Here is a 16,046-nt window from a genome sequence, read left to right on the forward strand (position 1 = left end):
ACTCGAGCTGCTGACAATGGTGCATGAGCTCTGTGAATTGCAGCTATTGCTAATTCCAGTCACTCTGTTCAAATATCTAAATTAGTTTCCTAATATTGTAAATGTACCCCATATGCTGACAAAACAGCCCTGAACTGTCGGAGCATAGGCCATTGCATCTCTGAAGGTGTGCTATGATGTCTGGCTGCAAAATTTATATTGATATATACTTACTGCAGATTTTATTAGGTTGTGGAAGCTATGCGGTGGAGCCTCCATGGGACCCGTGCATCAGTGAACTTTGGCTCGTTCACTGCTTTTTCTACATTAGACCACTTTGATAACTACGAACGGGAAGACCTTTCAACAATTGCAATTTTGGAGATGCTGTGATCCAATTGTCTAGACACTATTCAGCCAGTATCAAACTTGCTCATGTTAAACATCATAGGGCCATCATGAACAGATAATTACTGTTATTCACGCCACCTTTCAGTAGTCATAATGTTCTGGCTGATCATTGTGAATTGTTTGAAACTGCTGTCGTGGTAAAAATGAGCTATATCAGTAAAGCCTTGTTACCATTGTTGTCTATTTTCTGTACCGACTATAACTGCAGTGTGTACCATGAATGCACTTCCAAAACTTAAAATGACATTTTTTTTCTTGATAAACAGCAGCTCTCAGTCGACTGAACGCGCTGTCATGTTGAATAAAACCAAAACACAATCAACATTCAAACCAGAGAATCCGTCTGGTAATTCATTATAGATTCATGATATAGAGAAGATTATAATGAGGGAAAACTCTGGCCATCACACTTTGCAAATACTGCATGAAACCACTTACAGACAAGCTGAAATAAAATATTCACTCACCATCATACTGTCTTTTAATAATCATCAGAAACAGTCCTATGAGGAGAGTTAAAATTTGGCATATCATTTTTCACAGAGGCGTTGTTGCCTTTGACATATTAAATATCTACACTAGTGTTTGACTGATACACCTGCAGCTTTCACCTCTTTTGTGATTGGTTTGTTGTCTCACTCTGCTTTGAAAACTCATTCATCAAAGTGCTGATTGTCAGGCCTCTTTCACAACCTGCAAATGCTGCTGAATGGCAACAAACCACACATAACCCACCTTTGTTGTAGCATTAGCATCAGTGAGCTAAAACTTCAAAGATCAAGCACACACGATCCCTGGTCATCAAACACAGGCGCTTTTCAAAATGAAGAGGCTCATGAAGCATACGAGAGAGTAAACATAAGTCTTAACGAATATAGATCATATATCGTGAATGTAACATCTCCGGAGTTGTTCTGCTACATACACTGAGGTACCCTACTTTTACATAAAGAAAACTTTTTTAAAAAGCAGCATGAGGTCCATTAAAAAGACATTACAGAGCCCACTTTCCTCACAGTAAAAGATGTTAGGAGAGTGAGGACTGGCTGGTTCCATATGACTGATGACGCACAGCAGGTCTCCGTGTCTCTGAGGAATAAATGCCAATTGCTGCTGCGATAAAAAAGGGCCCCTCCCTCTGAGAGCCAGGATGATGTTCAGTTTGCCTTCCCAACACATGTGCACAGCATGTACTAGAAAATACACTCCAAAAACCATGCGTAGAAGCAGTCACACACAGGCTTGATGCATGCAGCGTCAGTCATGCGTGAGAGAAAAGATTAGAGAGAAAAAAGGGACTGTATGGATGTTGTTCTTGGGAGCTGGATGAATGGAGCACAAGTATCATTATGTTGCGTCAATAAAAGGCTCTTCAAAAAATAAAATACTATATGATCATGTCAACACTAGTAATATATTATATCTTTGCTCCTCAGAAGAGACAGCCGGCGTGACATTGATTACAGTGCTCCTAAAAACCAACACAATTAGATTTGATATGAGATGAGATGAGAAAGACTTCTTCTGAACAGTGAAGTGTAGCAAATGACCTGCACTTTAATTTCAGTGAGTTATTAACCTACCATGAACCTGTTAATGGGTGAGAGGACGAAACAGTGAGGAGGAAGAAGAGAAGCAAACCTGCTCGAAGAATTCGTCCATGAAGCCTTTGTCCATCCCCACAGCCACTTCATCCTCTTCCTCTGTCGTCCCCTGTGCACACACACACACGTAATCAATATCATTTGTAACAGATTGCACATATAGTAATATAGACGGAGTAAAAAAAAAAAGCACATGATTTTCATTTATGCCAATGTTAACGTGGGTTAGGACTGAACTGCATCGTGTCAAGGTTAAATAGAGGTGTATACACCCCCACCCACCCCTCCCCACCACTTCATCCATCAGGTGATTAGAAACAAGAAGCTCTTATCAACGCTTGTAATTAGAGCCACAAGTCCAGTGATTAGTAGGTTATTATTAAATTATGACCGAGGGTCAGAAAAATCCTTGACTTTTGCACATTTACATTCACATATATTTACAGGATGTGCAGAGACATGAAATATTGTACCTCAAAGTCTGTTACTTTTAATACCACTTTGATATGTTAAATATACACACACTACAAACAGAAACGGGTTAATTGAACTGAAACAGGATGAAGCAGCTGCTAAACTTCTGCCCAGAGGAAAAAAATCTTACTGGCAGCACTTTCAAAGATCTCCAACATGTAACGTGTGGTTTGTTTAATCTTCTGGATAAAGTGCATGTTTCAAATGAGAAGACAAAAAAACAATCTATCTGAAAAAAAATATTTTCACACTAAAATTGATCACAAACAAAATTTCTAGTTTTCTGTACATTTTTGAACATGTGTTCCTTTGTTGACCTATGCTGACCTAATTTTTTAACGCTGTACCTGTATTTTTCGGGGGCCTAATGACATATCCACAATACTAATTTCAAGTATAAAACGCAAAAAAAAAAAATTGGTCCTTTTTAATTCTAAACACTCAAACTTCTCATACAACTCATCATCATTACAACAAATATTCTAAAAACATGCTGTTTTCTAATCACATATGAGCCATTGGAGTGGATTAGTAGGAATCTCATGTGGCCGCTACTCATTTATCTAGCCACTGTCAAACTGATGCAGTTCTCCATTAGTGGCTTATGAGATTAATTTGCTTATCAACACAGTGATGGCGCACTGAGTTTTTTTTTCCGTCTTGTAATGTATGCAATGGCTTTTGATTTCTATCACAAAAATCCCAGGCAGCAGGAAAAAAAGTGTCAGGTCATGAATAAAAGATGAATCAACTGAACACATGAAAAGATGTCAATAGTCTATTGGGCCAGCAAGTAACGAATATCAACACATGTATTACAGGGATCAGTGGGCTGATGATCAATGGCTTCTCCAAATATTGTTTTTTGTCTGATATGATCCTGGTGCCAAAGAAGTCAATGGTCAACAAATTCTTTGAGCTCGGCCTTTGACCCCCAGCAGCTCCCAGGCACTACACGGCGTCAGCCCACCGTTCCCAGAAATAACATAGGTTGCATGCAGAGAAAGTATTTCCCCAAGAGCGATCAATAAAATACACAAAATATGTGGCCATGAAATGCTGTGAAAAGGTTGTCCTTTAGCACCCGAAAACCTGTCTGCTCCAGAGCTTCGACCCACACCACAGACGATGCCCTTTCAGCTGCTCTCCACATGACCCTGAAGCACCACTTTACGGAACCTACATCAGAATGTTGATCGTGTCGACGACAGCGTAGCATTTAATACCATCATCCCTGAGACTTTGGTAGAAAAGCTACTGCACCCGGTTTCCTCCATCCTCATATGGTCCTGGATCAAAGACTTGACCAACCGACCACAGATTGTGAAAGTTGATCAGTCCCCATCATTATTTTGCCGAGGACATCACAGTGGTCAGCTTACCATGAGATCAGGGAGATACAGGAGCTGTATGGTGCAGTTTCTTATGAGACCTTGGAAATAATCGTGCCAACCTTGAAAACCCACTCGTGTTTTTATCAGTTCAAGACCGGACTGCTGCAATACACTCTATAGTAGCATCTCCTAGTCTTCCATCGGCTGCCTGCAACTCATGCAAAATGCTGCGGCGAGTCTTTTAACAAACAGCCCCAGGCATGAGCACATCAGCCCGGTCCTACACTCTCCACTGGCTTCCAGCCCAGTCCAGAAAACTTGGTAAACTTTTAATGCTTGTTTTTAAAGCTCTTAATGGAGGACTTGCTCCACCTTATTTTTCCAAGCTTTTAACTTTACAGGGCCATAAAAGTGCTCCGAGGTCATCCAGTCAGCGGCTGCTCAAAGTACCAAGTTCAACATACAAACATTGGGGTGACCTGATATTCTCCAACAATCCAACAGCACTCTTCTTAAGGTAATTGGTGGCTTTGAGTAAGGTTGTCTGTCTCTTTGTTACAGAACTATTTTGGCTGTATCATTGACCAAATGCCATCTGGGTCAGAGGCTCCAGCCCTCCTAACCCGAACTGGAATCTGGAGGGTTTGGAGCGACTGCAGTAACTGTCCTGTCGGTTTCACAGTGGATGGTTTTAACATGTAATGAGCTGAGAAAAAGAAGAAGGCAGGGAGGGAGACGACAGAGGAAATGGAGAGAGGAACAGAGGAAGAAGAACCAGTTCAGAAAGAGATGCTGAGGCAATTGGCACAAATAAACATGAGAAGAATGCTGAGCTATTGTGATCAAACAAAACCCACTCAAGCTAAATTTAATCCCCCCAAAAAACAAAACAAAACTGTATTGTTTAGTGTTGTCTGTACAAACAGTTTATGTAAAATTATTCAGTTCAAAACAGTAATTCTCAAGAGTCCCAATTTGTTAGTTTATGTTTCAAAACCACCAGCGTGGTGAAATAAAACACTGTTATCACCAAATAAAACTTTTGTGTTGGTGTGGCATGGATGTGCGTCTGGGGAATTCATAAGCAGCAAACAGGGAGGCAGCGGCAGCGGCAGGAGGCAGAGGAGGAGGAAGAGCAGGGAATCAGAATAGGCTCTGAGAGCACCAGGAGAGAGTTCAGCCTCCTCACAGAGATACAATATCTCCTGCAGAGAGAGAAGGGCTTTGGTCTGGCTTTACTTTTTGAGTGGTCAGGAAGAGTGAAAACTGAGTAGTGCAACCCAAACCTACACCTCCCAGTCAGATCTGGAGCTCCTGCTGAGCTACAAAGAGGCTGGCAGAGGCCTGTAGCGCTGCACTCTTGACTCAGCCTCCAGACTTGAATATCCACACACAGCAGATGCTCTGAGGTAGGCGCACATGAGCGCAAGCACGCACAGGCACTCACGCACACACCACCTCTCGAGCACTGAATAACAACATGGCAAACAGAAAGAATGAGGTCTATAAAAGCTGGTCTAAATCAGCCTGGAGCCATGCCTGAACTCGTGCCTCTGGGGGCCTGGACTCAGGTGAAACACCTCAGCCGTAGGCCAGCAGTGTAGTGGCCTGATTATGCTGTTTATTAGATTAGAGAGTTGTTTTAAGCAGCTGGCCAGCAGGAAGTCTCTCCATAAACACAGAAGTGCCTGCACATGTATGCTGTCCATTGCGCACAAAAGGACAGGGAAACGTACCACTAAGAGTGAGAGACATAACAGACATAGACATGCCGGGTAAGAATACAAACAAGGTGGAAACAGGAGGACAGACAGGGCAACATAACACTTTACTGAAAGCTGTGAAAGCATAATAATATGTGCAGTAAGAAGCCACAGAGAAACCGAGTGTGTGGAAGCAGTGAGGTTAAATGGAGAGGGAGGGAATACAGTACGCTTGCAAGACTGCATGCACTCAGACTCGTGAAGGTTTTAAGTGAGAATGAGCTTGAGAAGCGCAGTGAGAGACAGTTCAAGTGGCGATGGAAATCCATGTGGGCAGTACTTTATTGTCCGTTTGTGCTTCCATATTAAAGCAGACCTGCTTCCTGCATCTTTGTATTACAGCCAATTCAAGCAGCTTCCTGCAGTCTCATTAGAAATGACTCATCAAAATCTGTGTCAAGCACAGAGGAATCTTGAGAGCATAACCAGATTTATTATCACAATAGAACCAGGAAGAATTCATTATGGATGTTGATTAATGCTTTTACATGATTGGATGCAGGCACACACATACACACGATCATGTGACTATTTATTCGTGTTTCATACAGTGGATGAGTACAACAATATAAACAATAAAAACTAAATGGTAGATTTTTTGGGGGGGCTGCATTCGCAAAGACCATGCTGCAATAGGTAAATCTACCTTGAGTTCAAGAAAAAGAAACGCATGAAATGCATTTCATACATAAATATAAAAGAGGAATCTCTTCTATATTTGTGTGTCGCCCTAGTCAACATGGTAGTTATCATGTTATCGATATAGTTTACATAATCTCTGTTTTTCCATTTTTATTTTCTAATTTCTACTCTTGTTTTTACTGTCTTCTGCTCGTCATTGTGGTTTAATATCAAATCGGCATAACTGACTATGTGATTAAAATACATTAAGTACAGTATTCTTAGGAAAGTGATCGCATGTAATTATATGCAGACATTACAATGTGTGATAGTTAGATTGTAAATACTTAAAATCTGCTAATTTTCTAAAGCTATCAAAGTATTCATGTAAAAATCAGAATGTGACTTGCTCTAAGAAATTATGAGCAATTGTAATTAACCAACCGATCTCCCTAATATGTATCTCATGTATACCCGGTTATCTGATTTTGGCTCTGCTAACATGACGATTCTGAAGTGAAAATGTCAAACTCGCAATACATTTGTTTACACATCAGCAAGTCTCTGAAAATGGCACTTCTTGAAAACAGCTTCCAAAAAGTAGTGTTTTTTTGTAAAACAAATCCGATACACAGCGAATATATCTGACGCTTTAATAAGCCATTTCTGCAATTACAAGCAATCAAACGATGAATCAAATGAGAGTAAGTCGTATTGTGCATAATGTATACAATCATCACTTTTTTTTTCCTAAAGGAAAAAGTGTTTTTCATAAAAATGTGATGTATTTGGTGACACTATCCACAGGATGTCATTCAAAAATAAATTAAAGACAATGTGGCAGGTGTGACAACACCAGGACCACCCTCCTATCTGTATGAACGCCACTGAGGTGCCTCAAAGGTAATAACTAGAGTTGAATCAAATGAAACCGTGTCTGTATAAACAAGTGATCCCACACAGCATGACGAAACACACTCCCTAATAATTTACACATCACACCTGTATCATTTCATTATTTTGAAAACTGGCTCACATTGAAAAGAGTCTGACACCTGACAGCATTACGCTGCCTCAGGTGGTTTGTATGTAAATCTTTTTTTTTTTTTTTTAAACTCACTCGAATAATGAGTAAAATAATAATGTAAAAAGGGCTTTGAGAAGAATATTTTTTTTATGCTCTACTACAAAGTTGTTGTTTTCGTAACTGTGCTAGAAATCTCACAATTCTGCTTCTTGAAAGAAGAAAAAGTTTGACTATTAAGCACAAAACTATGTGGTTGAATACCCTAACCCTAAAGTCATTCAGAGAAATGGATGAAAAAGTGATGAGTGATGTTAGTTCATCGCCTGTATGGGTAATATTTGTTACATTCAGTTTTATTTATATAGTGCCAATATACATCATAATCACCTCGCAGCACTTTCTCCTATAACATATGTATGCCCATATATCTTTTCCATATCTTCATTCAATTCAAAATGCTCCAGTAAGAGTACTGACAGGAACTAGCAGGAGATCTCATCTTTCCCTGAAACAATCTTCCGTCAACATACAAAGCTCTTAAGAACTGTCGTCTCCTTCATATCTTGAAGAGCTGATCATATCATATTGGCCAAGGGTGCTGCTTATTGGTGGTTCCAAGAGTTTTTAAAAGTATAATAAGAAGCAGTGCTGCCAAGTTCTCTGCGGTGTGGCCAGCAGCTCCCAGGTTCACTTAAATATGCTGACATAGTTTCTACTTTTAAGATCAAACTTAAAACGTTCCTATTTGCTAAAGCTTTTTGTTTTGATTGTCTCAAGTCACCCTGGACCATTTTAGATAGATAGACAAGTGACATTGGGTGTAGCTATTGTATAAATAGTATTCGATAAATAAAATCTGAATTGAATAAAACTTTTATCACAAAGAAAAAGATGCTGGTGTCAAACTACAGTCTCAATCTAAACACTTAGGTGGTTGAGTGTGAAAGAAGGTAAATTGGCTTGCTTCAGTAATAGTCTGGACCAATGAACTCCATGAAAGAGCAGTAAAAGAAGGTGGTAGTAGTATAATAATATTAATAATAATAATAATAATAATAATAATCCATTTTATTTAAATGTACTTTACATTTGGTAAACAAGTCTCAAAGTGCTACAGTAAAAGCGCATTTAAAAAAAACCCAAAAAGGATTAGAAACAGATAAAACCAAAATAAAATCATAGTCATTTCTACTGCATATATAGTGAATATAACAACTATAACAAATGATTGAGCTCTGTTCAAATTGTCTTCATTCTTCAAAATCTGCTCCATCTGAGGTTCACACTCAAACTGGTCTTTGTGGAAATACATATTCAACAGCACACACAACCCCACTTGTAAAAATAGCCATGGCCATGATTCCACTTGCTCCCATGCTCAGGCCCTGAGGACATTCACCACCTACACACTAAAAGATCTACAGTCTATACACATGCAGAAACCGCTGCCAGCAAAATTATCGTTCTTTTTTTTTTTTTTTTTTTAACTTAGGCTTTAAGGTGATGCACAGACTTGAGTGGGTAAAACCATGTACTGGCTGCCAACATAATCAGTGCAAAGGTCAGCTACGCGACTTAAAATATATATTTTTTTTATAAAAAGGAAAACAACTTTTATATTCAGTTTTCCAGCACGTATCCATTTTCAGAGACAGATGACAACAGTGACAGATCATCAGTGACACAACAAAGCAGAAATCGGCCAACATGCCTCACTTCCCCTTTCTGGTTGGCTGACAGAGTGACTGTCCTTGCAAATGTGTGGCTAATAGAGACGGAGAACACAGTGCAGAGCTATCAAGACACGATAATTACACAACCAGAGAGCAGTGTGGGTGATAAGAGGACAGAAGAACTGACAAGAGTGGACAATAACAACACCAGACAGCCACGAAGCTCATTCACATTATTGTTTGTCTATGTTCAACAGCAGAACTAAGAAAAATCAAGCCAGTTTTCATATTATGTGCTGACCTTAACTGTATATTTCAGCAGATATAGGCAGCTGGAAGAAAAAATTCTAATTGATTCATTTCTCAATTTGAATTAGCTGACCCGTGCCTCCAAGCTGGTGACAAGCAAATGGAAACACAGCTCAATTTTTTCCTTAAATCTAAATATATATGTGTAATGTTGTACCCTCACTGTTATGTAGAAAGTATTGGAGCCACAAACCATCTAATTGCGTGAACAGACAAGATGAAGAACAATTATTATTCTGTGTTGCCAAGAGATTTGAGTTCAATAAAGCTGCAGATCCACTGATTCTGTGTTTATTCTAACACATTTCTCATCAACTAAACCAGAGCCGGGTGGACAAAAAGGTGAAACTATGAAAAGGTTAAACTAGAAATTGAGCAATGATAACATAAAAAAAATAATGAAGATTTCTCCTCGCATTTCCATTGCTGTGCCCTTGGACGTTTATGTAATAGGTAAATAGGCTTTAACTTATCTAAGAGATTTTAATATATCAGCAGACCTAGGGCATCTACATGATCACATTCACCCATTCACTTACACAATCACACGTACGCTGTCACACCAATAACTACAGCCGCCATTCAAGGTGATCTCGTGCCACTGTGGAAAGCATGTGGTTGCGAGAGGGCCGATTAAACCACCACTTTTTGCATGAGAAAACAACTTGTGATACTAACACTAACAACAGCTGCCCTGCAATAGAGGAACAACACAGGCCGCACATTGTACTTTTAACATAACACACACACATTTTATAACAGGAAACTGGGATATCAAGAGTACACCCATGCATGCACGGGGGAAACATGCAACTATGCAGAAATGTCTTGGCCTGAAATTAAACTAGGATTTTATGCTTGCAGAGGGAAAAATGCAAACAACCCCACAGAGCCATTAAACTAGAAATGACTCATATAGATTTAACCAATATCATCAATACAATTTGAAAACACATTTCAGGAAGATTTTTATTTGCCTCAGACTGATTTTTTTTATCTAAGAGATATTCAGTCTTCACTAAGAAAGGACAGATTTAATTAGTATTTTTTTTTTTTTTAGGGCCACATGAGGTCTCTCAGCTCTTTATTATCTGCTGCACTTGGTAATCTTTGTGTTTTTGTGTTCCTGTGATATTTAAAGACATTTCTTGAGTTTGGGTTTTGATCACCCGAAATGGAGAAGTTGTTAAGCACATATGTTTTGCATTTCAGTGAAACAAAATAAAAAAACAAAAAATAAAAGTCTATCTGGCCGAGGTTAACGAGAGGGGCTTTTCATTCCCGCCTGCAGCGTGCGGAGTTCAGCGCACACACGGTGGAGAATAATGTGGGTGGTAGAGGAGATGAAGCTGCTGCTTCCACTGTAGCGGCGCCGAGTTATCGAGTATTGAGTGCATGTGCAACAATTTCCTTCTCCTAACAATCCTCTTCAATGTCCTCCCCCTTTAATCATCTTCCTTTTTCTTTCCCACTCTCCCTGTCCGTCATCCTCTCGCCTCCCTCTCTCGCGCTCCTTCCTCCAGACTTCAGCTTCACAACAGAATCATTACGGCAGCAGGCCCACACAACATGGACTCGGTTACCTCTGTCACACTCTCCCTCGCCGCGCTTTCATGTTGCATTTCTTTTTTAACCTGCGCACAATTCTTTATCTAAATATTGTAATGTGTCCCTCCGCTGTGTTGTTTTATAATTAAATGGATTTTATTCCATCCTCCTTTGTTCTCTCTATCAGCGATTGCTCCCCCTCTCCCACCAATGCATCACGTTTTACTGACCTTTCATAGTGTTTTCATCAAAGCATTGCCATTCAAGCGCATTTAAACGCAAGCGTCTAAACTCCCACTCCATAAAAGGTTGAATAATGACCTATAATGCAATGCTAGTGTGACATTGCACAAATCAATAATCCATTTCAACCCAGAATCCATTTAAATGCCCAGAGCTGTCATTTTAAAGGAGATATCTCTATTTGCCGCCTGGACATGAAAGAGATGAGTGACCTTTTAGACCAAATAGACGGATGCCGACTCCTGTTTTGGCTTGTTAGCTCATAATTTGTTGACAGGGTGGGTTATAAAAATTACCTGCTTGTCAGGATGATCACACACAAACTGCCAGAACGCGCATGCAGGGAGCAGCGGGTTGCCTGCGAGAGTTTAGTGCCACAGAGCTGGAGGAGAAAATGTCACAAAACTTCAAGTGAAGTACACGACACATCACAGGCAGGTAAAGAAGACGCACTGTCACAGACTTTTGCCAACTGCTTTTCACACGGTCCTGTTTCTTATTCTTTTTACCGTGGATTAATGTAGCGAGACACTGTCTCTCACTGACCGTGAAGGATTATGGCAGCACTAATGCATCAAGAGTGAAATTAGATTGGAGATATGGGAGGAAATGTCAGACAGAGAGAGGGTTGTTAAGGCAGGCAGCCTATACAGGAAACAAATGAGAGCGTGTTAAAGCGCGATTGGACAGCTGTTTAAGGTGGGAGGGAAAGTATCAGAGATCTCTGAGGAAGCAGTGGTGTGATGAGAAAACATTTAAAACATGACCATGAATTGAAGCTGGTATTGAAGTATTTTTAAGGGAAATAATCAGGGCCTCTATCTTTTATACGACTTTATCCAACCTAAGATTATAGAGAACTTGCAAAATTCACACAGAAAGGCCCACAAGCCGGTGCACAAACATATTGTCACTGTGAGGCAAGAGAGCAAACAACTGCCCCAACATGCGGACCCATTGATGAAATAGGAAACAAAAAAGTGTTCACAATCTCTCAGTTATAAACGTTGCAGCTAATTTTGAGTCCACTGAATGATTCATTAAATATTTATTTTTTTCAGTGATGAAACAACTGCAATCATTGACACAGTAAAGTTATTTAAAAGCTGATCCTTTTAATAACCCTGCAACGTCAGTTGCTTCAGAAAGTGGTTTATAATAAATATCACACCTGTCTGTCAGGAGAGAGTGGGTGGTTGTAACAGATCTATAAAGGCCACAGAGGAACACTTCCATTCCACAACTCCATGTAAAGTGGGTTATTTATTGTAATGAATCCACCCCACACTCACAGAAATTCCACTGTACTGTGACTGCAGCAAATAAAAGCATGTCATCTTGAACTTGTCTTTGCCTGAACAACAGAAACTTCACTTCAGTCATTCACTAACATTGAAGCATGTTCGTATGTACAGAATGAAGCCGCCGTTTGGTAGCAAAGCTACCAAAGTTATTGTTGACATTATTTCCAGCTAAAGCAGCATATTTAAAATAGACATTAATTCTAAAACTACACCCAATCGTCAATATTGACTGGAAGTGGTGCCATATTCCCAATTGTAGCATCAGAGTCGGGGGAAAAAAAGTCTCAGTGCATTTTTCAGTGATGGTAAATATTGTAATCAGTTGTTCACTTAGGAGAAACTATCATTTAGTTGTACCTCGAGTTCATTATCATTATGCACATCAACTAGCAGACATAGTCACTGTTGCTTTGGGCCTAATGAGGACATTGTCAATTCACAACCTTAATCTGCAGCCAGTATCTTCAATTAAAGGTGTTATCTGCACTGCTGAAGGACCACTCTCCTGCCATCAATTATACGATGACGTGAACAAGGAGGTCAGCACATTAAAAATTCAATTGAGGCAGTAGTAACAGAGATGGCCTGAAGCTAAGTCTACAGATGAGGCGTTTCTGACGAGAGATTTGTCTCATGTTTTGCGTTATCAGTGTGCCTGATATTTCACTTGAAAAGAGTTGTACACCCTACGAGAAACATGAGGAAAAGCAACAAGTCTTTGCCACAGATTCAGCACCAACAATGCAATGAGTAATGCAGATTTATGGAGAATGACACTAATATCACAGCCCAGTGGTTTGCAGGAAATCTCACTGGTAGGAATCAAGCTTCAATAGGGGATGCTTCAACAGAACTCTCCATTCACATACTTCAGAAATACCTTCTCACAGCCAGCAGATCTTGGATATCATTGCACCTCATTTGTGAAGACAGACAGGTCCCTGGTGAAACGCCATCTTGGTCACACTCATTTCATGTCTCATTAATTCAATTGAGCAGCATCTACGTTTTAATGAAGAATGTGTTCATGTTGCGGCATGTGCCTTTCTGATAATACCATACAATGACAGTGTATTTCGCCACATTTCATTCCCTCCTACCACGGGCTTTCTGGATAAGTCTCATTTCTGAGAGAGACGGCAATTCGTCCAACACAGATTCTGCAGTTTACAGAGGATTGAAGCTTTGGAGGAGGACAAATAAAACCTTTGACCCTCTTGGATCAATGTTCAACACAACATCAAGTAAAGTGGCTCTTTTGTTGTTGTTTTTTTAATGTTGTTACTATTAACGGAAAAGTGTCAACCAACAATATCAGGTCAAGGAAGGAAAGGTAAAGACATGGTGGATACAAGAAAGAGGAGGGATCATTAGAATAAAGAGAGTCAGAGACACAGGCAGGCTCTGCGTTGGTGCTCCACATCCACAATATTAGTTAATGTGTCACTCTAACACTAAGCAGGCAGTGACAGTGAGTATCCCCGACACACACACACACACACACACACACACTCACTCATACACACACACAGAGCTGCCTGAACCAACACTAACTCTGACTAACAAGGCTGCACAGAGCAGACAAGAGGGATAAAAGAGTGAAAAAGAAAATTGAAAAAAATGACAGGCTGCCATCTGATTAATCACTGATAGCACAAGACCAAAGAGCAATAATGGTGGAACTCACCATTAGAAAGAGGATGGGTGAAAAGAGAGGGTTATTATTAAAGAGGCCGAGATGGGAGAAGAGGCAGATATGGTCAATCAAGCAATGAGCCAGAGAGAGAGAGAAAAAAAGCAAAACGATCAAACCTTAAGAAAAAAATGAGGAGATATGAAGGCAAAATGAACTTCTGCGGGTGCAATGCTCATAATGCCAGTCCTAAATAAATAGTCTGAAAAAAACAAAACAACGATAAACAATCCCATCTGATTGATAACGGTCCCTGCGGTGTGTAAAATCTGTAATAAAGCCATTAGTATCTTTCCCCTCAGGCGGGTTTCAGAGCTTGAAGAAGGCTGACAAATGCATCATATCTGTGCCATCTGTCACCAAATCACTGCCGGGCCAACTGAGATTGATTGGACAAGATGATGGGAGGGGAGAGGCCGCGTGAACATCTCGGTTGTTGAGCGTGGCCGTTTTTAAGGAAGCCAGCTAATGAGCTATAGGGAAAGCTGAGTCGTAGGCAGGTGTCAAGCTCATAAAGGAGCTTTATGTGCATATGGGCAATGTTGGAGCAGAACATGCACACTCACACACATATGAGCAAAACTCAATTTCCTGCCAAAATGACACACTAGCACATGGGTTAGTAAACTTGCAATGTGACTTCATGGCAACACAAGAACACACACACACACACACACACACACACACACACACACACACACACACACACACACACACACACACACACACACACACACACACACACACACACACACACACACACACACACACACACACACACACACACACACACGCAAGGTATAAAATCTGCTGCACACAATCGGAGTTCCCTTGTAAAAATAAGTGCTTATATAGCTGTTTCGTAACATCATTTTGTGGTAAATTGATTCTACGGGCAAACATTAGTGATAATGATCAGGCAGTGGCTGAATGTCAAGCAACCATGTTTAGTTGCTTTAGCCAAGTTATGGTCCTCTGCACTGGAGCCGATCCAAGCTGACAATGGATACGCCCAATGTTTGTGCTGATTGGTGATCCCATCATATGTTGGCGATTGAAAGGGCGGAAAACATTGCTTTTTTTCCTGGAGATGCTACCAAACGTAATGATTTACACACAGTCAACCTCTAATTTCCTCCAGGCGTAGCCGTGAGAGACAATACTCCACCCGAATCTACATGCCGCATTTGAGACGCATCCCAGATGCCTAAAAAGGTATATTTTATATAAAAGTCAAAGCAGAAGACTTTGAAAATCCTGTCTTTTTCAAATTCCATGTGGACAACAGATCATATTTCACCTAAATGACTTAAAAAACAGATCACACCTGGTATCACTGGTCAAAGTCAGAGGCACCAAAAACAAAAACCTTGAGAGAAAAAAAAGAACAAAATTAACAATTAAACAAATGCTCCACTTACAATACAGGAACCCGGCAAAGCTACACTTGAAGTAGATTAACATGCATTCCTGAATTCTGCCTCTTGGTGGCCGAGGACACTGTAAATCCCTCAAAGTGAAGTTCAGATGATCAGATTAAAAGCAAAATGGCCTAACATGACCAGCAGTCCATCAAAGTGCTGAAACAAAGAGGCAACGCGTTATCTATTGTACACTTTCACAGGGTGATGTCAGATCACCGGTTAAACTACACTGCATGACTTTGGGAGGAATCTGTGCTGCCACGGGGAGAAAATGTAAACCCCACACAAGGTCCTGAACTGGACTGAATTGGGGATCAGTTGTACTTACGAGAGTACGCCACTCCTTCAATTTATGCATCTGTTAGTGGCGGGTATACTGGATGATTTGCTGCAGGTACGCTGCTTGTCAAGCTCTTTAGATTTAACTGAAGGTCTTTGTTTTTGCTTGCAACTCATGCGCATGCAAGTGGTATTCAGTCACTAAACAAGATATGTGACAAAAGCCAGCAGCTGATGCAGGAACCAAGAACACTGTGAAGCTCTGGATGTGCTGCTGTCTCCTGAAAACTCACTTCCAGTGTATATCAGTGCACATAAAATAAAATAAAAACAACTGACATTGAGAATATGAAATGTATT

The 16,046-nt window shown here is 40.3% G+C and overlaps 1 protein-coding gene across 1 annotated transcript in view; it reads right to left on the bottom strand.

The window, feature by feature from the left end:
- The window catches only part of stx1a (syntaxin 1A (brain)), a gene marked incomplete at its 5' end in the record, with an annotated part of 70,221 nt that overhangs the window by 52,199 nt on the left and 1,976 nt on the right, over positions 1–16,046 (bottom strand). The window contains one exon of the mRNA XM_080460169.1: positions 2,032–2,103. Within this exon, the coding sequence (XP_080316295.1) occupies positions 2,032–2,103 (72 nt within the window). The remainder of the gene's footprint in view (positions 1–2,031; positions 2,104–16,046) is intronic.

Source organism: Lipophrys pholis, assembly GCF_963383615.2.
Source record: "Lipophrys pholis genome assembly, chromosome: 3".
Lineage (NCBI taxonomy): Eukaryota > Metazoa > Chordata > Actinopteri > Blenniiformes > Blenniidae > Lipophrys > Lipophrys pholis.